The following is a 26,525-nucleotide window of genomic DNA, read 5'->3' as shown; positions in this document are numbered from 1 at the left end:
CACATTTTCTCTGCATTCAGAATAGAATGAAGTATTGATTCATTTTGCTTGTACGAGAGATGCATCGGTGGTTTAAAACATTTCCATTGCCCCTGGTCATGAAGAGTTCTGGTTTTTAGTGAGCACCCTGCTCTGTGTGTTTCTTTTCCATTGTTAAAAGGCCGATGTGTGGCTCTCCAAGCTTATCAAAATCATTTCACCTGTCACATCGGCTGGGATTCATCAGGCCCATTATTACTGGACTTAGAAGTGGTTTTTCAAGTAAGGGTGGAGCTTTGTGGCGATATCTGTTCACCTATTTATCACCTTTGTGTTCCAGATATAGTTTCAAATCCTGACCTACACTTGGGGATCCAGCTGCTTGGTATTACCCTGATATTACCCCGGTTCCCAGCCTGTCCCTACGTGTCAGATGAGTTGCGACCAGCCTTTGGAATTGAGTCAGAATTGATTTGCAGTGTCTCGATGCAGAATGGGGTAATTGCTCATAGCAGATTTAGAAATAGCGCACAAGATGAAGGTGAAAAAGAAGCTTAGATTCAAGAAGACCAAATTAAACTGGGAGAGGAATGACGAGTGCATCGCCACCACTGGGTCCTGAAGGATTCGCTGGCGGGGTAGAATCCTGCAGTGAAACTCTAGGTAAAGCACGTAAAGTAAGAGTTATAACGGCTATAACACTGGAAAGACATCAGCTGGATGGGCAGGGCAGGATGGTGCTGGCTTCCTGGAGGAGGGAGTGTGGTGCAGGCTGAAGGAAGCATGGCAGAGAGGCAGGCCGAGGGGGGATGGCACAGCAGCGAGCAGGGAGCCCTGGAGTGCTCCTGGCCCACAACCAGCTCTGGGAGAGGAGGGTGTCTCGGTGATGCTGTCACAGGGACGTGCCAAAAGGCCAGCTGTGGAGGTAGGTGAGGAGGAGCTGCAGAGTCCGACTCCTTAAGGGGTTTCAGACGCACAGCCGTGTTGGTAAAAGAGCACGGGTCTCTTTAAAAAGGAGAGAAGAGAGCAATTATTGGAACCCCTTAATTACAGTAGGAATTAGTGGAGTTTGATGTGAAAATTCAGATCTGTTCTTTGTTTCTGGATCGTCAGGCCTGTAATTACTAGATTTTCCCGTGCTTGGAGCTCCAGCGAATCAGGCTTGTAGATTGGTGTAGGTTTTAAATAGCTGTGAGTAATGCAAATTCCTTTGAAATTAATCTGCAGCGAGAGTACAGACACCCTTATTTTTTTGCCAGTTTTTTGACACGGCTTGTCATTCCCAGTTCATAGTTTTAGACAATCAATTTAAAAACTCAATGAACTGGTTATTTCTTATTACTAAGTTTGAATATACAGTAGGTGTAATGTTTACAGTGACTTCTGTTGGAGTGAAGATCGGAGGATGTATATTGGGATTAACCTGTTTTATATAAAATGGGAGTATCTGTTACCATATTACTATCATGGTATTACTATTACTATAGTAGTATGTTAACATGGCATGAATTGGTCAAATAAAGTCAGTGTGAGAGTGGAGAGCCTATATCCAATAACTATTAAACCCTTTTCTGTATAACAACATATCTTTGCACCTATCATCTCGGTGATATACGTATAATGGTCATGTCTGCTTCATCCTGACTTGAAGATGAGAAAGATGTTGCTGATGACTGAAATACTGATTCGCGCCATTAGAGGGCACTGCGATGTAACTTATTTTCCATTCTTTTTTCCACTGGTTAATAAAAGGTTCCAAAAATTGCACCATTGCCTGGGCAAGATTGTCCAGGTGATGCGAATGTGTTGGTATGGTGTTAGCAGGGCTGCTCTCGCTAGACGCTCATTGAGTAGCCGCGCCACCCCAAGACAAGGATAGTTACCGATTTTCAGCCGGTAGCAGCAGAGTACAGGTCAGCCCATGTCTACCGATCTATGGTTTGAAATGTAATATGTAGTTATACCTCGTAGCTGTATCTCTTTCTGACCCTAAACGTGTTTAAAGTGTTTCCGTGTTGCTTTCGGTGGCAGCTGTTCATTACGTGCCGCTGTTCTGGCCCTTTTTGTACCAAAAACACCACTACCCATAATCCTTTGCGACAGTATTTTAAATATTAAACAGGGGAACGTATGACGAGGTTCTGATAGAGGTGTATATCGAAACAAGTTTATATCTAATACATATATTTGTTAATGAAAAACAATATGACTTTTTAATTGTTTTTTTATTTTGTGTTGACTTTTTGTTGAATAGTAATTCACTGTTACCTGAATACAGTGTATAGTTCTAAAATATTGTATCCTGTCGTTTTACCACAGTAATGTAGTAGTCATGCTTTAAGAAAGTCATGCATCCTTTGTAGGCAGAAAATATTTTTATGTATTTCATATTTTATTGCAGCTTTAAAAAAAACGTGTCATTCATCTCCCACCATTAACGACCTTGAAAGCGGCAATCCTTTTTTATCCTGAATAAGCCGTCATCACATCCGCTGACGCCTGCCCCTTTCCTGCCCTCAGGTGGCTTTGCTGGGAATGGACATTCTGTCTGCCCTGGTGACGAGGCTGCAGGAGCGCTTCAGGACACAGATCGGCACAGGTACGGCCGCCCCTCCCCCAGGGGGAGCTGGGATGTCTCTTCTACAATATTGCGTTTCCGGCCATTTCAGACCTCGGGCTAATAGGGGCGCAGAGAGAACGGGTGCCCCCTTACCTCTCTAGGAGCTGACGTCTGTGTTGTGTGCTCCTCCCCGCAGTCCTGCCCAGTCTGATAGACCGGTTAGGGGATGCGAAGGACCAGGTGCGAGAGCAAGACCAGACCCTGCTGTTGAAGATCATGGAACAAGCTGCTAACCCACAGGCGAGTGGCGCCCCTGTCTGGGGGCTTTTACCTGCAGCGCGGCCCTCTGGCTCTCGAAGCTGCTGGGCCTGAGCGATGTGAGCCAGCCGAGCCCAGAGTTTGTATTATTGTGAGGGGGGATAATCAACAGTGGTCGCAGTAGTGGATTGTAATTCATCATATTCATGAAAGCAGAATAATCCGATTTTTTTCAGACATAAAAAGGCAAGAACTAGATTTGTGGTCCCTTATTTAAAAAAAACAACGTCCGGCACAGGGACCTTGTGTAGGAACGTCCTGGGTTGGTTTGCCGCTTTAGTCAGCCTGTGTGTGGAGAGGGACAGCAGTGAGAATTTCTCAAGGGGCTACTGTGTTTCTCTCCCGATGCCTCTGGATGAACGTACCCTGGGTCTTTCTGCAGTATGTGTGGGATCGGATGCTGGGAGGCTTCAAACACAAGAACAATCGAACCCGAGAAGGAGTCTGCCTTTGCCTTATTGCAACACTAAATACGTGAGTTATTGGCAAGCGCCGACCATGAAATAAAATGGGAAATGGAATAGGGCTCAATTGTAAACCTGTTTCTTCCAGATGTGAAGCTTTTAAACTCTTTCCATTTAGATGTTATTTTTTGCCATTGTTGTTTCATGCTGTTGGCATTCTGAGTGCTGAACAGTTTCTTCCTCCTGTTGCATGTTGTGTTTACAATACAAACGCTGCCACCCGCCCTCAAGTACGAAATGTCATCTGGGGGCCAGTTGTACATCATACAGAAGAGTCAGAGAAATATGGTCTTTTCATCACTTGATTTGAGTTGATTTTTGGAATTTACTTTCCTAACTCTAACAACAGCGAGGAAGACCACATACAGAGAATGGGAGTTCACACACACACAGGAACAAGGTCTGACAGTGGGGTTGCTGATGAGTAAAACACCTGCTCTACTGGTATTTAACCAAACCTTTCCATTTTTCTTTATAGGTACGGAGCTCAAGGTTTGACACTAAGTAAAATTGTGCCCCATATATGTAACCTCTTAGGAGATCCAACGTCTCAGGTAAAGTATGCTTCTGGTTTTTGATATGCATTTGAATGCAGTTAATTTAGTTTTAAGCATGTGTTACAGTTTAACGGGTGACAGGCTAACAATTTTAAGGTATGCGGTAAACATTACTTTGGTGGTGTCCTAAAAAGGCGTATAGAGCCCTCTGTTGGTGACCAAGAGAATTGCACTCTTGCTGGAGTGCCATCTGCTGGTAGAAGAAGCACCAAAACTGAAGGGAATGAAGGGATTAAAATCTGGCAACACAACAGTGGTGGAAATGAGTCACGTTTAGACCAAGAAATGGTCATGTTGTTTTATAAGCATACTGTGCTTTGAAAACTAGCAAGTCTATAAAATGTATTGTGTGCTTTACTACTTAAAATGATTGCCTTCATTATTTTCATTTACATCTTAACATCCTGCCTTCTACTACAGTGTCTTGCAAAAGTATTCCTAGTGTATTCCAGTACATTAAATTACCTATTACATGTTTGCACAGTTTTATATGTCTAATATTTGCTTCAAAACCTGAATGCTCGAATCAAAGATTTCTAAGGGTGAGATATAAGATAGTCACAGTAAAATTTCGGCAAAAACTGAAAAGAAAACTGAAATATGTTGATTGCGTACGTTTTCAGACCCGTGAGCTCTGTATTTGGTGGCAGCACAATTGCAACTGGAAGGCTTTCTTGCAGGCTAGTTTAGTGAAGAGTGCTTGGTATTACTGACTGATGCACATTTTCTACCATTGAACTCTGTAACTCTTTTAAATGTGTCAGCGGCCTCGCAGTGGCCTCCCTCTCTGGTTTCCTAAATTTGCAGTTTTCCCCAAAGTCCACCATTTTGTGCTTAATTCAGATTTTGTAAAATCTTTGTGCTACCATCAATCAATTTATTGTGTTACTGAGATTTAATTACTGATCAGAGAATTTGTTTGCCACAGCAAAGGGTTAGAAAACGTTTTAAATCATACCATTTTTCTTTCATATTAAACGGCTGTTTACTTCTTTTTTTTTGCTTTGAGTGTGTGGAGTAAGCTTTGTGTATAACGAGTTCAAAGCGTCATGTCAGCAAAGTTGAAAGCAGCAAAATGTGAAACTGTACAAGGGTCTGAATAGTTTCTCAAGGCACTGGATGTTTCGATTCTGAAATGTCTGTTCTTCAAGTAGAAACGCAGCTTCACTAGTCTCAGAAACTTCCACTTGGGGGAGGGATGTGATGCTTGTAGCAGGCCAGATTTAATTGAGAAGTATTAATTTGGAGAATGAAAAATAATTTGTGGTTTTTCAAACCCTTTTGAGTTTGTTTTGTAAAAGAAAGAAACTACGTTTTCAATGAGTTCTGTATGAGCCTTTTTTCCCCCAGGATGTATTATCCGCTGAGAGGGGTGTTTGTGTGTTTGTCCGCAGGTGCGGGATGGGGCGATGACCAGCCTTGTGGAGATCTACAGACATGTAGGGGAGAGAGTGCGGGTGGATCTCAGTAAGAAGGGATTACCACAGTCACGGTACGTCCTCACTGCACTGCTCGCCGCAGGGGCTGCAGTGGGCTCCTCCTCTCTGCATGCGCCTTGGGGACGTGCTGCCGGCGCGGTCACAGAATACGAAATTCCCTCGGGACTGTGCTTCTAGGTCCTAGCTCTCGTGTGGCTGTCCTGCACTTTGTAAGCAGCTTTTAATCATTTAATAGTCACCGTTACTCATAAAAACCCGAGGACATATTTGCGCTCATCAGACTTGAAACTGGATTTCCTTAAAAATAGATTAACTTTGGTGTTTAGAGCAAATCAGGCAGTGCATGTTAATTTTGCTGCAGTCTGTGCGACATTTTCCTTTCATTGACTTTTTGAAATTTACATTTCATTTACTATAGCTGTGGGTCCATGCAGGCTTTGGGAGTGTCGTTATTGTTCCATGGGCCGTCTGTTGGTTAGGTCACCATTTAATTTAGAAAGAATTTAGCCCCTAATTTTAAGCAAGCATGACTCAGCTGTTATGTTACCATCCTGGACTTTCTTGTCAGTTAAAGGCCAGTTTTCTACCAGATGACAGAAACTGAATAATTATTTAATTTATAAACCGTTTTTTTAATCTGAACTTTGGTGTTATAAAAGAATTAAATGCAGTGCTGTCTGGTCAACATGTATGCAATTATTTTACTACAGGTTACACTCCTGCCAGTGCAGTAAATAATTATTTTTATCACTTTTAAGCATGACATATTTTATTTAAGGAACAAGTAATAGGTTTATTCCATGCTGAAAAAAAGAAGAAAGAGAACACAACGTTTCGGCCGTGGAGCCTTCTTCAGGTGTGACACCTGAAGAAGGCTCCACGGCCGAAACGTTGTGTTCTCTTTCTTCTTTTTTTCAGCATGGAATAAACCTATTACTTGTTCCTTTGCAGCCTACGCATGCTGACGCAGCTACCCACCTGAACTACTATATTTTATTTAATATTGGCATACGTTTACCTAAATAAGTTTTATTTAATTAACTAGAGCCTTTACTATATAGAGAATGACAATTATCCTAAAATGATGGGATAAAATCAAATCATAAACCAGATTATTGGTTGCTTTAAGCCTGGTTTTCACTGAAAAAAGCCTTTTGGTAGAGAATTTTGAACATACTGTATATGATAAGCCATTCTTGGCTTACCTGTAATAAAGTTAGTTTTTCCTCGTTGCTGGTTTCAGCCAAGAACATGGGGCTCTTTGGATCTCCGGAGTGTCCTTTTAGTTCCTTTTATCTTATTGGGCTGTGTGGGAATGGAGTCTTCTGACAATCTGGCACAACAGCATTTCAGATGGACTGAGCCCTGTACCGTGCTGAGAGAACAGTTCTGTAATCTGACCCTTTGAGACTAAGAGCTGCGATGGATAAATCATGACGCTGGGTAGGAAGTGAGAAGATGCATCGACATCGTGGAGAGTAACGGCAGGAAAGGCTTGTGCTATATAGTGCTGGTACAGAATCCATGATCTAACAGCTCCTTGTTAGCTTGTTGAATGACTGGCTTGCTCTGACAGCAGTGTAGAAAGAGCTGGGTGAGTGTTGGCATGGAAGTGGTTGACACGGATTGTTAGTGCTGTGCTGTGAGGCAAATTTGGGGATCCATGGACTGGCGGGATAATAGTGGGTGACATGTGTCTAATTTAATAAAACTTCCACAACATAAGACCCTGCGATGTGACGTAGAAAGTGGGGGAACAGCAACCCTGGTCCATCCTGGTGTATCAGTGGGTTGACTCCTGACTGCATCTGGGAACGGTTAACCCTCTAGATGCCCACAAGTCATTTGTGCTTTTCGGTCTCTGGATTTTTTCACTCACTAAAACCAGGGAACAGGTTGCGAATGCTGGGAGACTGTGCCGTCTGTCCAGCAACCTCGAGGCTGCGGAATGATCTCCAAGTCCACGTTGCGTCTTGCAAGTCCTGCCTTAACACTCACTTGCATACTATGTCTTTCATTCCCCTTGAACTTCCTGTATCTGTACTGCTCGTTTTGTTGGAAAGCACCTCGAGATGATGCTGTGAAAGGTGCGATATAAAATAAAAATGTGTATTTCACCCTTCCTTTTTCTGTTCTCTTCTGACCTTCGAGGGTCACGCTGAGCCAGAGCCTAACCCAGCAGGCACAGGGCATAGGGCATGAGGCGAGACCGTGCCCACATGGGACACCAGCCCATAGCAGAAGAAGCTGCTTTTGTCATCTTCATCATCATCATCTTGCACAAGAAGCTGTAACAGTGTGTTGAGCTCCCTGGGCAAAGTGTGCAATCTTATCTGCAGTGGCTGCTGTGGATCCATTTTTTGCTTTGAACCCTGAGTGACTTAATCTGTAGCTGATAAAGTTTTTGATTGAATTAGCTGTTGTGCCAAAGTCTCACGTCCCTACAGACCAGCCTGGTGCTTTTCAGCTGTGATTATCTTGCTATGTTACACATGGTTGCTGCCAGCCTTTCATCAGCACTTAAATTGGGAACATGGGTTGAGATTCAGTGTGTTAATCTCTTTGATTTTTCTTGTTGCTGTTTTTTTTTTCCTCTATTGCATCTAGTCTCTTGTAAACCTGGAAGTACTGCTTGTAATCCGCATAAAGTGCTTTGTCACCTGGATGTTTCATGCCCAGCTCGTGTCTTGTTTGGCCTACTTGGGACATGGTAGCTTCGTTCTCATTGCAGCACCTGAAACACAACTTTCAGATTCATAAACAGAAAGCCAGAGGCTTTCCAAACGTGGTCTTTTTGACTTCCCTTGTACTTGATCGCTAATTAAATGTACAGCCCCCAAAGCTAGGATACAATCACCGAGCACAGCGAAGAGGGACGTTTAGGAACTGTACTAATTTGAAACAAATGTTTTGTAATTTGGGGGGGAATGATTAAACAGAAACGTTTTTTAATGACAAAGTAACTTCATGTAGGTATTTTTTACTTTATTTTTCTAATTGCTGTGAACCCACTGTGAACTTTTGTTATGGAAAATTCCTTCATTTTTATTGTGCTTTTTTATTTTTTTGTTTTGTTTTATTCATTTAGTGTTGGAAAACAACCATGTATTTAAATTTAATATATGAAATTGAATCTGGTCACTTGTGCTTAAAATAATCTCCTACACTTTTGACTTCAGGAGGTCTTGAGGAAAGCCACAATCTTAGTTTATTCTTCAACTCACAAGGAATGGATATTCAGTGACTGATATTTTTTGTTCATTTCTACTGATCTGTGCTTTTTAATGACTTTATCTTTCAGGTGCTTAGAACTGCTACAGTTGACTCTTTGCTTTGCTGATTCTTTGCTTGAATTTCACTACCTGACCAGGAATCCTCACAGAGATGGGTGATTTCATTCTGAAATCGTGAGAAGCCCTCTCATTGAACCCAGACAGTGCCCACTCCACTTGTGTGGGTCAGTAAGGTGATTTTGTGCACCTAATATCATTTTAGTTTTCCACTGCAAAGGGATTTGGAGATGCAGTATATGGAGTCATGACTTTTTTCATTTTTTTCCATATTTTTTATTTTTGCTTTTTATGAGAGAGTAGATTGTGTATACACCAAAAATTGCTACTTTAAGATGCCATGACTGCAAACTTTCAAGCAACAATATAATGGAAACTGAATGTGACCATGTTAAAAGATGATAGCTTTTATTTTAAATAGTGCCTGTACAGACCACAATCTACACTTTTGACAAGGGTGTGCCAGGGTCTGAATACTTTTGTAAGACGCACAGTGTGTGTCGCTCACTTTGGTAGGTTTATCTGTTGTTTTTTATCTTATCTTTGCATTATCTCTTTAATGCAAAGAATTTGTATGCAATTAAGAAAATGGTAATGGAATCATAAATTGTGAGCCCTTTCACTCTTACATGAAACGCTCTATGTTCCACATGGTAAAAATGAAGTAGACATTCTTGCTTTTGCAGAACTTTGAATCAACTGTGCTGAACAAAGGTCCGTGTCTTCATAAAGCTTTAAGTATTCAGTACGTACAGCTATGCAATATGAAAGCATGTCATTCACTATCTCTTTAGATCTTCATATTCAGAAAATATTCATATAGTTTTGTTTTTTTGTTTTTGTAAATGTATTTTAAGTCCTATGTCTATTGAAAAGCCTAAGTATATAGCAATATGTTAGGTATATGTAAGGATTTGGAATCTAGAGTAGCATTCAGTGACTTTATGTACATAATATATGTAGATCTTTTCTCATTTACAATGATAATTTTATAGTTTTAATATTCTGGGATGACATAGTAGTGGATTAAGCAGAGAACACTGTCATTTTGGATTCAGGCACTGTAGTTTCCTAAGCTCCCTTCCGGATTGTCTCCCAAATTTTGTTGTCTCTATCTCTGGCTCCTGAAGACTAGCAACAAAGACTCAAAATCATTGCCTCTGCCATTTCCCTGTCAGTGCAAACCCATACTGTCAGCTTAAGGACATTTTTATCTAGGTCTTTGGTGATAAAAATACTCTTGCATTGGGGTATTGACTGATTAAAATGCAAAGCATTGCTTCTATGTTTCCTTGAGATCAGGAAAACCTATTTTAGCAGTAAGCATGGGGGGAATGCTTTATTTTTAATGTAGTGGTAAAGTTTAGCAAGAACTTTTGAAAACAAATGACACATTCTGCAAAGTTTTAAAAGCTGACTGTGGGTTTCCATGCCAGAATGGCTTATGAAAATAGTTTTTCTTTTATTCAGCCACTGTAAAGGAAAGTGTTTTTTCAAATCCCCATGAGTATTTGCAGCTATTACCTTCAGGATTCCTAAATATTTTGCAGATACTATGCCGGTTTACACATACTGTACCTCATTTCGGGCTGCCATTTTGCATTTTATGGTTGTACTTTAAAATGCCTACGCTTTCCAAATGCTGGACAAGTGTAGTTGACAATTGAGTCATGGTACTCATTGTACTTTCAATTTCAGTAATTTTGTTTTCCTCGTCCATGATGGCTCTCAGGCACCAATCAAACTCCAACATCAAACATTACTTTGGATTTCACTTAACTTCACATATTGGGAAGGCCCTATGCAGATCTGTCCCTCAGCAAAAATGGTATTATTGGGTCACATGGTTATGTCTACCATATTGGATTTTGCAGGACTTTTGTTAAATGTTCCAAACTGGTAAAAGCATGAATGATGGACAGTACAGCTGTGAAACATTGTGTAAGTCTTCTTATGTCTACGTTTGATTGTATGAAAGCAAAGCTGGTGAGTTCACATGACATGGTGACCATGCTGGGGTTTTCTTGACGCACTGAAATGATGGCTCCTCAGCTCGGTCAGTTGAGGTAAATCATGGTCTGCTGTCCTCTGTCAGTATTACTCAGGAAGAGTTACTGTTTAGAAAAAAACAATGCCAGATTTAAACTTTTCTATATACTGTACATGCAGTTTCTTTTCTGTTTTTTTGGCAGTGTGTTATATTACATTTTAGGGATGTTAGAGGTTTTTGGAATGTGAAAGGGCCTATCAAGGGATGTTGTTACATTATTCTGTGGTCATAGAGGGTTGTGCAAAATGTGCCAGTGTCTCATTTTATCTATGAATTGGTCATCCCTTGTATTCCGGTTATCACGACTAATTGTAAGTCATCATTTATAAAATACTAAACATCATCTGTACATCTTCTGTAACCTCCTTAGAGGGTCACAATGAAGGAGGAAACGGGAGTACCTGGATAATAACCTTATTGTGTTATTGTCAAGTTGCCAGCTGCTCCTAGTTTTCTGTTTGCAACGGCTTTTAAAGTTTAAGGTCAGCTCTGAAAAAGAGAAAGTGAAAACAGAGGAAGCACACATGAGAAATAGGTGTGTTCGTTTAATTTTTTATACCAAGTGAAGATGAATTCAATGAATTTATTTTTTTTACCAAGTGCTGCAACAAAGAAGGGATGAATGACTCGATCCTTATCTGCTCCTGTAGTAAAGCCCAGTGCAGGGTCTGTGCCAGAGTTTCTGAGAATCTGATACAACTCGTCCCCAATAGCTTCTAAAGTGGGTCATCGGAGGTTTCTGCTGCATATCAGCTGTGGTCCCGAAGTAGTGGGATTGTGTGTTACTTCAAACCCTTCATTCCCTCTGTGTGAAGAAGGTTCGTCGACTGAGTTATTAGCTCCATCTGGTATATTTTGATGATTTACTCTGTGATCCGTGGAGACACAATGCAGATATTTTCATTTTTCTTTCTGAGAATGAAATACTCTTCAATAGGTTGACGGGGAATTCAGGTTTAATTCCTTCAGACCTTGTACCCTGTTGAAGCCGATACCCTGGTTTCTTTCAAGAAATGGCTGGATGAGGTTCTGGAGCAGTTAGCTTCTAATTACCCCCCTCGCTTGTGGCATTTCTTATGTTTTTAGTATCTTTTAACAAGTGATCAAGAAGATCAGTTGGTATTCGGTTTATTTCCGTGCACATCAGCTTGTATCATAGCAGCACAATGTAATAGATGTTTTTTTTTCCCCCAAAGTAACAGCCGACAATATTTGTTCTTCTCAGATGTAAATCTAAACCTATTAGACTAATATTAGTCATAAACCTGTTATACAGCATTTGTCGCATATTTTCATTTGACTTTTCATAAATTTAATTAGGTTATGCGCATTTTACAGAGGTTTGTGACAACAATCTATAGAAATAAGAAGGGAAGAAATAAATTATTACCACCTAAGGTTCTTGCTTTTTCCGGATTCTTTTTTTCATTCCAGTAAGAATGCTGTAAATGGGAGGAGAGGCCACGAGGCCGATCTAGCCTGTTTTCTGTGATCTGAGGATCTCATCTAGTTGTTTCTCAGAAGAAGCTAAGGTCGGATTCAACCAAATGTCTGGCAGCTTGTTCCACACTCGCACAACCCCTTGTGCAAAGTGGGTCAGCCAACCCCTCTTGTTAATCTACTTGTAATTGTACTTTATTGTTTTGAGTCCAAAGTATGGAAGTCTAAAAGTAAACAACCTGTTGCAAAAGTCGCTAACAGTTTGAACTTTATCTTAAAATGTGTTTTAATATTAATTAGCCCCTTGTCCAGTCACAGCACATAAGCAGTGTAAAATATTTTTTGCACATGTTTGCCTATAATCTAATTATAATTAGTCTATGATCTAAAGTGTGTATGTACTATAGGCAAGGGGACTATTTGCTTGTCTCACCTTGTCAGCTGTCTTGTCCTGCTGTGCAAATGTTTGCTGAGCTCAATCAAACTCCCTATTTGACAGGTTCTAGGACAAGTAAGCCTTGGGAGAAATGTAGATGTATAAAATAAATATTTCCATCTGTGTAATCTTCCTTTTAAATGTTTTTATTTCTTTTTTTTTCCAGATTGAATGTAATTTTTTCCAAATTTGATGAAGTCCAAAAATCGGGCAACATGATACTGTCCACAGCCTCAGGTGAGTAAACTCCTGCACTTACACAGGAGTCTGTTTCTTCCACCGTCTCGCTGTAGTGATCTGGAGGTTTCCTTGGGAATAAAACAGCTTTAAAATAGTGTTACAAACTGTTTCTTTGTTTAGGCAATTTTTGTGCTTTTATTAATGCTGCTGTCCTTAAATTATTTCAGCATGTATTACTGTAAACCACTGACACTGAGACAGGGTTTCACCAACCAGCTTCTCAGCCCTGTGCTGTGATTGTCAGAGTGGTTTAAACATTGGGGCTGGCTCGTTACATCTGCTGAGGTGGGGGGAATGTTGGCAGAACGGGGATAATTGAATACCTCATGATCGCAGACTACCGTGGTGTGATCTGATAAGAACAGGCGCTTCTCTGCAAGACTGCCAGTGTCCAGTGATAAATTCAGTTTTCCTGTTCAACAAGGTCGAGGTTTTCCTCCAGAAAGTGCCATTGCCTCTCTTTCCAGTCGTCTCCGGGGCACGGGAATGGTTTTCTACCAGAACAACACATTGTCCTTTAGCATATGGTGAAAATATAGGAACAACCTACGAATGGGGAAAAACACCACAACAAGATAGTTTTGCGATTTTGCAAACAAAAAAAAGATTCTCCTTTGTCTTTTTATTTTCCTCCTCCGCGTTCAGAGTGCTGCAAAATTTAACGGGGCCGTCGGATGTGCAGTGGTGTGACGAGATGGGGAATTTAGTCGGTTTCCGGTGAATTCAGAAATTCTGATCAGTTTATTTTTGTCTTTGGGGGGGGAATGCTGTGTGGAAACGTGGCTTCTCTCCAGCGCGTGCTCTTTAAGGGCCGCTTCAGCAGGGGAAAGGAAAGGCCCTGAATTCTTTGTTTCTCGTCCGAACGGTGCACAATGCCACAGAGACATGGTGCCTGTCCAGCAGGCGGACAGCAGAGTGGCAGTTCTCGTGTTGGGAAGCCTGTGGGCCCTCCTCTGAGGGTATCGCCCCAAGGCGGTCAGCAGTGGCACGGGGGCAGAGGAGAATCGCCTCAAGTGCTTGCTGGACGTTCATTATGTGGCGGTGGAACGATTTTGGATTTTTACACGTGTTTTGTAGTACCTGGTGTTTGTGTACCCGGCGATAGGGGAGCAAATATGTAGTGGAACGTGGAGCTCTGCTGGTTGTTTCTTGTTCTTAAAATCTGCAAAAAGTAGAGAAACGGGGGGGCTTCGCGAGAACCATTATTACTCAACTTTTAGGAGGTTTGAACTGACTCTTGAATCTGTATTGAGTAAGAAGTCATTCACTTCTAAAGTGGTCATGATACGTTGATTTTATTCTTCAGTTTGAAATGTTTTCTTTTTGCAGTTGTATTAACCTCAACTTAATTACATCATTTCCAGTACAATTCTTATCCGAATTTTTTTTGTAACCATTTACAATTATTAATCCCCCCCCCCCATTAGAGATCCATAATCTTGGTGTTACTGATTAGTTGTATTGTTCTTACGATCAGTGATCTTATAATATACTTGTATTGGACTTACATGTGATTTTTGCTTCCAATTGAAAATATTTATTAAGTTGCTTTGTACTGCGTGTTTTTCATAAACACTCATTCACTTTTATTACTAAGGAGATGGTGAGTTGCTGTTTGGTATATGAAGTTAATACTTAGATCGCAAAACATGGTGTAACTTGCAATCAAGAAGTAAAGACAATTAAAATAATTATTAATTGCTGCTGTTATTACTGCATGTGCTGCCTTTTCTATTACTTACTAATACTCAATAATAGCTAATAGCAGAATTATGAGCTTGACCCCCTCAGATCTGAGAAGCTAAGCTAGGCTGTGTCTGGTCAATACTGGGATATATCTAAATAAAATCAGACTGTTGGTGTTGAAGTTGTAGGTGTCACTGTTCCCTGGACCAAAATTTTGTATAGTGCCCTAGTGTGGTGATAGTCTTATATGTGCTATAGGAGCTCCCCTCCTTTGGGTGAGATGTCAAACTGAGGTCCTGAGTATGTGTTTTTTTTTGAGAACCCTGGGCTAATATCCCCACTTTGATTCAAGTGTGCACCCCACATGGTCTGCTGTTTAGTGGGGTTGCTGGCACAGAAAAGCTGAATATCTGTCACCCTGCGTGGACGTTGTAGTGTTTCAATGGTGGATGAAATGGGTCCCCAGCAATCAAGCACTTTATCCTTAGGTATGGGACATGTAATAGAAATACAATTATTTACAAAAAAGTAAGTGCAATTAATGAAGTGGTTCCATAGAAAAATAAATTGAGATGCAGCTTATTCCATCATAAAGGTAATGGGCATTAAACAAGACTCTCTGCACATTTGGGGTGAAACTCAATACCAGACTCTTATGTTTTCCAGGTCACCGGTTTTGCTGTCCTGCTTAAATTTCAAAATGAGGAACAGGATCATTTTATACTGAGTCTGTGCTTGTCTTGCTTTCCTTTCCTTCTGTTAAGAATTGGAACCTCAGGCCTGACGTGTGGATCAACACTTCGGTTGTTTCGAAGGAAGTTATTTAATTAGTAATTATTACTTGATGTTTGTTTTTCACCTTGCGCTCACTCATCCGAGAGGAGAGGCCTCCGATTTAAAAGTACCATAGCAAGGGGGCATTATTTCATAACAGGCATCTTGTTAAAGATGGGGAATGAGATCTGATTTTAATTAAGAAAGCAAATCGCAGTCATTCAAGGGTGAAAATCATCTACTCTCAGACCGAAAAGTGTAAATCCGGTCATTTCATGCGTCATCCCCGTTCTTCTATTTACAGCATCGGCATTGTAGCGACATTAATAGTTTTATTAAAATAATTGACAAATACAGTGAAGCCTTGGGAAAAACAACTGATGTTTTTTTTTTGTAATCAGGGTTTGAAATTGAACTATTTCTCTCTTCACATGCTGCAGATTTCTGTAGGCGATCTCTCCAGTAAAAATGGTTGGGGCTTCAGTCAGATTTTTGTTTTTGTTATTTGGATCTAGCTGTCTGCTTCTGTGCCAGCGCCCCTGCCCCCAGTGTTTGTCAGAGGAAGGTGTGTGTTAGCTGCACGCTAGATCGAGGCAAGGAATAACATGGCTTTGGAAGAGAAAAAGACGCAGTAATTGCTAACTGGGGCGGCTGTGATTTTGCCTCGGGGTTGTATAAGTATTAAACTGACTGCACATTAACTGGCGTCATTAACTGAGAATGACTGTATATATATATGTCCGGCTATGTTTTTTTTGTTCAGTTTCAGCCCATATCTTTTAAATGCATGTGTGTCCCAGAAAATGTATTGCATGCTTCATTGTCTGTTGGTCCTTCTGTTATAGGGGTATATGGCATGTAAATGTCATATAAATGTCACTTGAAATGTTTTTCGAGTGGAGGATTGTATCTGTACATTAAAGCTATAGTGTACCTCTTTATTAAGAAAACCTTGCTGGTACAAACATTCTCACAGTTTATGTCCCTATGTGTGTGAGAAACCAGAAAGCAGCTGCAGGTTCTCCGGTGTTCAGACTGAATATTATGGATGAAATGTTTGAAAGTGAGATATATGCTGCCCAGTTTTTTCAGATGTGTTCTAGAGGGGCTCCTATGTCAAAACAAATCATAATCCTGCTCTATATGTTTTCCTGTGTTTATGGAAAACGAGATTTAAGCGTTCAGTGTGTGAATGTTGTTTGCTGAAATGTTTCATTCGGATGAGCATACAAATACAGAAACAAGAAAAAGTACAAAATGTAGTAAATGATATTGGTACCAATTATTAGCTGTTATGTTTTTAATGTCTCCCTGTATACTGTATATGATGCTTTCAGTGTATACGTGTGTGTGTGTAGATATATTCAAGCCTGTAGCTTCCACAGCACTGAGGGAGAAGCTTTTTTTTGTGTGTTTATATGCTCCAGCGGCTGGGCGAGATGTAGAGAAAATATTCCAATGTCAGCCGAGGTCTTCCTTCCTGTGCAGCTCGCAGGTTAACGCTTTACTAACGCACCGCCAGCACAGGCTCGGGAGCTGGAAGCAGCCACAGCTCTGCCCACCTGCTTCCGGAGGAAGGGACAGCCGCTGTCGCACGGGGCTCTGACACGGGGGGCTTTTATTCTGGAGAAGGGTGGCAGTTGTCGTGCGCGAGGTCACAAGACCGGTTTGGGGAGGAGGGGGGCGGTGTCGGCTGGGAGATACTGAGGGAGCAGGATCTGCGTCTCGGCACACTCGCAGCTCTGGGCAGAAGGAATGCTCTCACGATGACGGCTGGGGAAGGTAGGGCTCTGCACAGGAGGCCGTTGTCTTGTCAGATTCAGGGCAGGTTTGTGAGGGTGCGCCAGGCAAGAGTCATATTAGATTTCCTTATCTCGCGGCGCACTGCAAGGATTTGAGCAGGGAACAAAACTACGTCAGTCCTTTTATTTGTACTGCCTTTTATTCTCCGCTCATTGCTCACAAGTCTTATTTCACACAGCTGGACAGCGCCGGAGATGCGTTTTGGGATGTTCGGATATGAGTTTATGAAGGGTTGGTCAAAGGTTCTTCTGCAGATTAGAATATTGTAATCCTGATAGCATGTCTTAAAATAATTTCAGTGCAGATCTTCATAAAAAAATGCTTATTTTTACTCAATGTATTTCGAGGCTGTGCTGTCTAATTGATTTCTTTGTGTGTTGTTATTTTTTTTGTGAAGGGGGTCTGACTGATGTCAGTTTCTGTCAATACCTTGTGCGACTGAACAGCCTGTCACCCGGGGGCTCTGTCCTGTTGTTGAAAAGTCGGTGGTCTTGTTGACAGATGAAGTTTGATGTCTTTCAAGGTCCTGCTGTACCGGGGGGGGGGCTCGTGTCCACTTGCTGGACATAATATTTGACACGCTCGACCAACGTTTGGAGGAGCAAAGGCATGAATGGCGAATGAGAGGCTGTTGTCGTCAGGCTGCTTTGTTCACATGTGCTGAAGAGAGAAGCAGGTGACAGCTGTGTCGGGGCTTTATTGGCGCTATTTAAACCACAATGCATTTTTATTCCTTTACAAAAATTTTAATCATGCGCTGAAACTGACTTGCACCTTCAGGGGCCCGAAGCGCTCCAGTCTTGTATATCCGAATAGCGGAGCCTCGGTGACACTCGCTCGGTTTTGTGTGGGAATGTGGGGCGCGCGTGCAGGGAGAAGTCGGACGAGGCCGCTCTCGGCCTGCAGCCTGGGCAGGGAGGGCGCTTGGTGCTGCGGGCCGCCCCTCTCGAGGCGCCGAGCTGTCCTCCGGCAGGAGAGTGCAGCGTGGCGTTTCCCTTGAAGAAAACCCAGGCGTTTTCCTGAAGGGTGCCGGGGTGTTGGAATCTTAATTCGTCAGTGAAAAGGCTGGCAAAACATTTCAATGTCCACATCTGGCTTTCTTACCGCAGAGAAGAGAATGATATGACTCTTCTAACACACATCTGCCTGCGTGTTTGTACCTGATTTTGGCTACACTTAAATGAATGTTTTACAGTGTCACAGGTTTCCCTTCTTCCAGCGGTGTAGCTCTGCTAGAAAGTGTAAAGCTCTTATGGCTGATTTCTTTATAGATCAACAGAGTGACTTCCCAGTACTAGCCCCAGAGCTGGGTCAGGGATGGTAGGTTTTTTCCACCGCAAGTGACAGTTCAGTTATCTCTTAATTTACATTACCATACCTAAGAGTGCAGTTGGCATTGAAAGCATTAATATCTCAAATTAATATTAATGTTACCACAAGACATTGCATCTAGCTAGAAATGACTGGATATGGGGAAACATACAGCAGTTAAACAAATAGCTAGGAGCACAATGTTGGCGAGCCCCCGCAATGTGCAATAGCAAAGTGAAGCATGGATTTGGTTTGATATTAACAGATGAGGCCTGCTGGTCAGGAGGGGCACGTTTAAAATGAAAACAAAGCCATTGTCTCCTGTGCACTGTGAAGTATCCTAACTTACAGAGGTTTGTGCTTGTCTTGATGATAGCTGTGCCTTAAGATGAATACATTCATTATCATAAATTAAAACCGGACACCACCGTTTTATAAGGCACTGAAGAAGACCACACAAAATTAAATAACGATGTATTGCTTCCAAAGAAGCTGAAAGAGTTCAGTTCAGGATATTGCTGTTAGTCTGGAAACTTTTGAGGTGTTGGTGTTTGTTTTAGCTGCAGCCTTGAAAACGGGTCAGGTAGGTTTCAGATTATTTATACATTTATGGATCATGGATCAGCTTCTATCGCAGCACATGAGTACTAATGTCCTTATGCGAATGGAGTGTTTAACAAATGACTTTAGAGTGAAGTAGCTGGCACACACTGACTGGGGGATTGGTGTAGGCTATGTGGACACTGTGGAGGCTGCCTGTTGTTGTAGTTCAAAACTGGCGGACAGTACATTAATAAGCTTTATCTAGATTCTGCGTTGTCCAGGGGCGGCTGTAGAGGAGTAACTCCTGGAGTAATCGTAACTGAGGCTTGCCAGCAGCACCCTTCAGATCTGGCACAGGCTGAGCAAGCACAGCCTGCAGTGGGATCTGTGTCTTGGAACCAACACGGCAGCAAATGTCAATCCGAAAGTATAAGTTGAGTTTGATGATAGCTCTGTGACAGGAGAAACAAATCCAAATAAATAGTGGGTCTGCTTTTTAAAATGGTAGGCCTCAGCAGACACTCTAGCCTGGGGCTCCCTTTTTTGAGAGTAAGTACTGTAACTGAAAGGCTGAACAGCTTTCAAAACACTCGCTGCAGCTTCGTCCTTGGCGTGTGTGCACTGCTGCCTGCACTGGAGCTGTGTTTGACAGAGTAATGTGTAATGACGAAAATGTCTTCTCACTGCTTTGCGTGAGCATAGTTGTCAATTCCTCAAAGCTCGTGGAGTGGATTTGATTGAAATGACGAGTGCTTTGCCTTCGTCGCAGGGGTGTGAAAACACAGCTGTACCAGAGCTGCATGAAATGTTACCTTTGATCATTTGGGTTGCATTTCTGGAGAGGTCACTGGTTTCTAGGGACATGCATGGTCTTTCAGGATTTCAGGTGTGTCGTGTTGCACGAGATGCAGGCCAATGTTTCCGATGGAGAACTAGAAGACGTTGACCCAGACATGTCTTTGATCTGAACAGACATGAAGACTGAGCTCTGTAGACTATGGATTGCTCCTTGCATGTGACCTGTCTGTGGGGATGTGCTCTGCTGAAGTTCATTTCAAGGCTTCTTTTTTACTGAGATGCTTGTTCTTCTGCTAATAATTTTAATTTTATGTTCATTGTAAAACTAAGGTACTGTATAAGCATATAACCAGGTGGGGTAATTTCCATTTTTCTAGATTGGTTTATTTGTTTCTTGTCAAATGCAATATGCCATTTAATTTAATTCAGAATGTTCCAACAGTGACTTACTTGGAATAAATAAACTGACAGCTGATTCCCTGATAGAGGGAAAGCCGTAGAACAAGAAACGCCTATTTTGCAAGGGAGATGAAGACAAATATTCCCAGTCACTAGCCATGTGTGGCTACTTTTATGAGAAGATATAAAGTTATAAAAGTGCATGATTGTACATATACAAGTGCATCATGGTACATTTTGCTAGTGGAAATGCTGTGAGGAACAGAGATCAGTTTCACATGAAACTGTTCAACTTATCTGATGTGCCTGGAAATCCAGTATTCCCACCTTTCAGTCTATACAGAGAAAATTGATGTTTGAAGTTTGTTTTCCTTTCAGATGATGAAAGTTTTTATAAGTATTCTGGTGGAAGCGCAAGAAAAAGAACCTAAATCTGAATGGCGCTTTTGTGTGCTTCCCAACAACTCAGTTTAGGTATACTGTGTGTGCCCTGAATAGCAGCCATGTGACCTCAAAATTATGAATAGTTCCCTTTTAGGGGGCTCTGAATAGTTGGGCAGAGTGCCCTCAGCTGGGGCACGGCCTAGTTTCATTCCCTGGTGTCAGTGTTTCTCTCGTTTCTGGGCTGTTTGGAATCGCATGAATGGCCCTCAGCAAGCAGAAAATACAGGCAGAGGCTCAGTTGTTTCCTTTGCTCTGCGAAGCCCGCTGTAGAAACCTCACGAACCCCTTGGCCTTTTGATTTGGGGGGGAAAAAAATGTGTGCCTGATTTAAAATCAAACGAGACAAAAGGAGGCCCAAACACAGAATAAAATGTTACATTAATTTACTTTTCAGCTCCTGGCTTCTGAGAGTCTGTTAAGGCTGGGGCGCTCTGCTCACGTCTGTCTGCTTAATCGCTGGTCCAGTGGCTCCCAGTGGGCAGGCAGTGGCAGGCAGAGCTGTGCTTTTCCGCTGCGCACCGAGTCGAACCCTCATCATTTTTAGTGGGCTTAAGGGTGAGAACAGTCAGGTGTTGGTCTCGCACAAAGACTCTCTTTCTGACTGAAGGTGCTTCTGGACGTGCTGTTTGTGTTACTGGTACTGCACTCCGTTACATTTTTGTGTTGGGTGGCCTTTTTGTTTCCGGTGGTGTTCTGCTATCTTAATAGAGGAGCACTTCCTGTTTTTGAGTGAAAAGTGCCTGCTGGAGGGCTGGAAACCTTGGAGTGATTTCCAGTTCCAGGAGCCGCCGATGACATTGTTTTTCAGTGACATTTGATTTTTCAGTGTTTTCCTACGGCTGTGTTCCTGATTGAACCCAGTCACCACTGAGATCTGTCTCCCACCTTTGTGCATGGCACTGAGTAATATAAAATAAGCCGACAGTAACATTTGAAAAGTAGTACAGTACAGATGACATTTTGTCAGTGCCTTTGAGTTTTATTTGCTCTGTGATTTTCCTTGTGGTATTTACCATAGACCTCACCTTTTCTCTTTCTGTTCGCTGTAGTGTTGTTCTAATTAATGGTGTAGTGGTGAGCTCCTGGAGAAGGGAACCTAGTGTGGTTCAGTCGTTCTGATTAAAACTGGAAAGAAATGAAGCAGTAAATGGAATAATAGGAAATCATTATGCATTTCAAGTTCAAACTGCTCCGATTTTTTTTTTTTAAGAGACGACCATGCAGATTGCCGTATCTGCTTTCCTCTCTTTAATTTTTCTGCTTTGTTGGGAAGAAATCCGAGTGGGCCTGTCCGTGCATACACCTGTCCATCGCTCAGTTTCACTTCCCAAGCCCCGATCGGGGGGACAGCTGAGGAACCAGACCTGGGCGATTGGATTCCGCCTGTCAGCCTGTGCCGGCCTGTTGCTGGCCTGACATTCATCCAGCTGTTGGTGGTGTCTTATTATCGAGTGCATTTATGTGGCTGCAACTTTCTCTAGACGCCTCATGTGCACATCAGTGTATATTTATACTGGGGAGAGAGCTGGCTCCTGTGTTAGGGTGATGGAATCGTTGGCTTCATACGAGCGTTTAAGCTGAAAGTCAGTGAGTGGGGAGATATTTCTGAGGCCTAAAATACCATAAAAAGGAGTATTATTTAATTTGTAGAGTCCTTACTAATTGCTTAATACAGACATAGACATCCCCAGTCTCCCGGACGTTCTGGGTGAAAGTGAGATTCAGTTGGACTGGTGAGTTGTAGTATTCAAAGTGTGTTGCATATATATTATAGTATCTATCAGCAAATTATTTAATTATATAGCTGTGCCACCCCCCCCAATCAATTTTCAAAGTTGGGACATCTATTAATCTGTTTATATTTAGCACACTAGTCCAGATGGGGGCGTTGTAGGTTGTTTTATATGAAAACGTACAGAGTACAGGTTAAGGAAGTCTGCTGCTGTGATTTCTCAAGACTGCCGTTCTTTATTATCCAGGCTCCAGCCAGCTCCCCTGGGTATGCGGCCTCGGTTTAAATAGATCCCTCAGTTCTTTCAGGAGTAACCCTGTGAGGAAGAGGGCTGGTCTCCCCGCCTTGTGGCCCTTTGATGCCTCTCTCCCCTACATGGGTTTAGACCAGTTTCCAGAAAAAATCAGATTTTTAGAAACAGAAGTCCTGCTTATTCAGCAAGATTTATGATGAATCTTTTCTCCTGTTCCAGTCCTTGATGTTGTGTGACATTATCTAATGCTTCGTCATTTCTGGCTCATCAATACAGTATATGTGATGTAAGCCTCCCAGTAGCTGCCCAGAGAGCTGTGAAATTGCTTTCATGACCTCCCACAGGTAGATGCTGAGAGGCAGAGACGTGCAGCTTTTCACAACTTGCAGTGTTATGAAATGTAAGTCAGGAAATGGAGCCCCGTTACATGTTGTGAAGAGACGGTAAAGGGAAGCAGCCCCCTTAATGTTTGGAGCAGTCCGAGCTGTGGAATTTTAATGTGTGAGATGAAAAGGCTAGCATTGCGTAACATGTATGTCTTCCGACAAGGTCATGCTCAGTGCTCACTGTGTCACTTTGCAGGCTTCTGTGTTTCTTTGTTCTTTGTAATAAATGGCTCAGAGGCACTGCAAGCAGTGGTAATAGCAGTGCAGTTTGTCTTCGTGAGGAGAAATGGGAGCAGCACAGGAATTCCTCTGGGTGGAGATATTCTGATATTAGTTTTTTATCATTTCTAGCTATAGGAAGGTTGAAAAAGAGCCACTTATTTGTTCATCAGAATATTCATTTGGGCACGCATGGGAGAAGACATTCATTATTCATTATAAGTCTTCAACCCAAAGAAACATGTATGTCTCTATATTTGCTTGCCGCTGTGTTAACAGTTCATTAATTACGTTTTAATGGGTCTATCTACTGTATTTTATGGGTTTCTGATGAGATTTACATCGGTTTCAATTTTGTTCCTGAAATGAGTCCTACAGTATTTAAAACAACTATTAAAGTGGTATTTATATCAACACTAAATTATATATTCGAGGTGATATGTAGATTCAGATCATTTTTACAGTTCATGGATCTAAGCATTCTAATTGGAAGCATCAGATAAGATAAGATCTCTTTATTAGCCATATACAATTTCTTGTACTTGGAATTTGTCTTTTCGCATACCCCAGCTTGCTCTCCATGAGTCACACAGACAGAGAGAGAAGCTTGGGGTCAGAGCGCAGGGTCAGCCATTTATACAGCGCCCCTGGAGCAGCTGGGGTGAAGGGCCTTGCTCCTAACGGAGTAGGATTCCTTTGCTGGATTTGAACCGGCAACCTTCCAGCCACAGGTGCAGATCCTGAGCCACAGAGCCACCGCCCCGCCATCAATGCAGGTGATGAGAGTTATATTGGAATTCTCTTCTTGTGTTGTAGTGTGTGTGTGTGTTAATGGTAGATCAATCATAGTAATACTGTGAATCATAACAGAGTGATTACTGACTGAATGTCACTACATTGGCGTACCCAGCTCCAACTCGCACATGCAAGAAAAGGATGTTTTTTTGGTTATTCTTTTACATATTTCTTCTAATGAACAGTTAACATATTTTCCGCCACTTACAAAGGCAAATGCATTAGGCTAAGAGCACAGGGAGGTCCTTCGTGGTTTAAAAGCCCAGATGTGGTTTTGTTAATCAAACGATGCCCCATCATAGACAGGAGATAAATTCTCTTGTTGGAAGTGAACTGCAGGCAGGCCTTTACTCATTTTCTTAGCAGTGCTGTACGAACGTTTAGCCTGCTGTTCAGTGTTTATTTTGCTGTATCTTGAGTGTCCTTGCCTCACGATATTTACAGGATACATGGGTTTATAATAACTTCTGCTTCCAATGGCAACCTTAGCTGTGCTTCAGTACTGATTGAGTAATCTGGTTAAACCTAAAGCTTTTACAAAACAACCCACAGTTCTTTGTGGTTTTGTATTTAATATTTACTTATCTGTGCTTTGTTAACTATACTATAGCTTTAAGTAAGTGGTCAAGTTTAAATGCGTTATTAACAGGGTCATAAGCGCTGAGAGTGTGGACACCATTGTTTTTGTGAACCTCATTATGTATTAACAAAGTGTAACTTAAACGGGAACGTCAATGCTATTTTTATATCTCGGGATTAGAAAGAATCGGTATTGACGAACGAATGCATTTCAAACCCCCAAAATAAAATGTATACGGTAACTTGTAAAACCTCCAATTCACTTTACAAACTTGACAAAATTTCCAGGTATGTGCAGCGCCGTATTCATTTCAGAACGAGGCAGCAAAACTCCCGGAGACGTGTTGCGGCTTTATTACATTGTAGACAAGCAGGCTGAATACATCTCTTTTAATTCAGAAGAGACGATTTTGCTGACAAATATTACTTGTTAACTCTGCTTGCAGATCACATTGGATCTGAAGTGAGCCGTCTGCTGCACACCCTGTACTTACTCGCTCGAATGCGAGTTTGCGGCAACATGGCGACTTACAGTACTTTCACAAAGTTCACGATTTTGTGCTTGATTTGAAATCGGTCATTTTGTTTCTGTAATCTCAATGAATTAATTTTGTTCCCAAGATTTAATAACTGGTCTGAGAAATTGGGGCTGCAGTTCCCCTTTAAGTACAGTGTGCTGTGTGTGAGCTGCAAGAGTACAGTATGTGTGCTGGGGACATGTTATTTAGGTCACTATTGATGATCGAACAGGTACTTTTTCTAAGCCCCATGTAGCGAGATGACAAACATTTCACAAGTATTTTCCAGTTCTGACATTACCAATAATCTACTCTGGAAACAAAGGCATCACCAAGGTTATCCAGTTGAATTAGAGCAAACTGGTTCATCCGATGACCCATTTTTTCCATCAGTGAGGAAGTCGGCATCCTATCAGCATGTGGAAATTTGTTTTGGGACCCTGGGGCAGGGTGTGACATCATCTTCCCCGCAGACGGCACGGTGCAAGAGTGGTCAAGCCCAGAGGACAAATTCTGCACAAGGGCACAAATGACCGATTCAGAATTAGGTTGCATTGTGAAACAAAAATTATTTTGTTGATAAAGGGATACTTTTGTAAATTTCCCATTTCACTTGGAAGAGAAGCCCCTTTGTGTGCATTCCTCTATACAGAAGGACGTGGCTTTCTTCATAGTCTGCCACGCTTCAAGCAACAAAGATTGTCATCCTTTTCAGAAACTAAGGAAATAAGACTAACTGGGTGGGGATATTTACTCAGTGGTCTGTGAGCCAGCTCTATGTTTCTGATTGATTAAAATGATGTTGCCACAACAGTGATGTGCATTATTGTAAATTACCAGAGAAATGAGATACAGAGAGCACAAAAACAAGACGGTAATTGAAATGTTTTTAAACCCATCACAATCTGAGAACAATTTATTAGCTTTTTTTTAGATTTAGCTAAATCTTTTAGATTTAGAGAATATAACAGGCTATTTAATTAGAGAGACATTTGAACTGAATCATTTAATAACCATTGAAAGATCAGCGTCTTGGCATTTTTTAAGAACGTCAAAGTAGCAGTGGTGCATTAAAGAGGATCTGGTTAATATGATGCAAAAATATCGGCTGTGTTTCTGAAAGCGGGGTTTCGTCAGACACTTTCTTCTGCTGAGACTCCCCTGTCTGCAAAGTTTAACTAGAATGTTTGATTACAGATGTAATGTGAAACAATTGTGAAAAGCAACCCCAGAAAAGAGCAAATGTCCTATGCGCTGAAAAATGAATTAAAAAACTATCAGTAGGAGAGGCCAGCACTGTTATTTTTTTTATTGCAACTTATTAATGTTAAATATTTCTCTTTCCAGTTTTGTTTTGCACTGCTTGTTTTATTTCTGAATGAGCAGTCTGCAACAAGCATGGTGGAGTGCCCTCTAGTGCCTAGTGGTGTTACTGCATTCAAATATGTAATTTGCATCAGTGCATCAGTAATTTCACCTTTAATGTTAAGAGAAAATAACTGTTCGTACCGT

General features: G+C 41.7%; 1 protein-coding gene and 1 non-coding gene across 17 annotated transcripts in view; one reads left to right on the top strand and one right to left on the bottom strand.

The window, feature by feature from the left end:
• The window catches only part of clasp1a (cytoplasmic linker associated protein 1a), a 99,105-nt gene that overhangs the window by 22,497 nt on the left and 50,083 nt on the right, over positions 1-26,525 (top strand). For all 16 annotated transcript variants that reach the window (XM_015358458.2, XM_015358466.2, XM_069196591.1 and 13 more), the window contains exons 3-8: positions 2,500-2,578; positions 2,736-2,839; positions 3,240-3,331; positions 3,800-3,875; positions 5,273-5,370; positions 12,700-12,770. In XM_015358458.2, coding sequence (XP_015213944.2) covers positions 2,500-2,578; positions 2,736-2,839; positions 3,240-3,331; positions 3,800-3,875; positions 5,273-5,370; positions 12,700-12,770 — 520 coding nt within the window. The remainder of the gene's footprint in view (positions 1-2,499; positions 2,579-2,735; positions 2,840-3,239; positions 3,332-3,799; positions 3,876-5,272; positions 5,371-12,699; positions 12,771-26,525) is intronic.
• LOC138242125 (U4atac minor spliceosomal RNA) lies at positions 1,731-1,859 on the bottom strand. The gene has a single exon (XR_011191380.1). It is a non-coding gene; the product is annotated as a U4atac minor spliceosomal RNA (small nuclear RNA).

Source organism: Lepisosteus oculatus, chromosome 12, assembly GCF_040954835.1.
Source record: "Lepisosteus oculatus isolate fLepOcu1 chromosome 12, fLepOcu1.hap2, whole genome shotgun sequence".
Taxonomy (NCBI): domain Eukaryota; kingdom Metazoa; phylum Chordata; class Actinopteri; order Semionotiformes; family Lepisosteidae; genus Lepisosteus; species Lepisosteus oculatus.
This window is presented reverse-complemented; position numbering and strand designations above follow the sequence as displayed.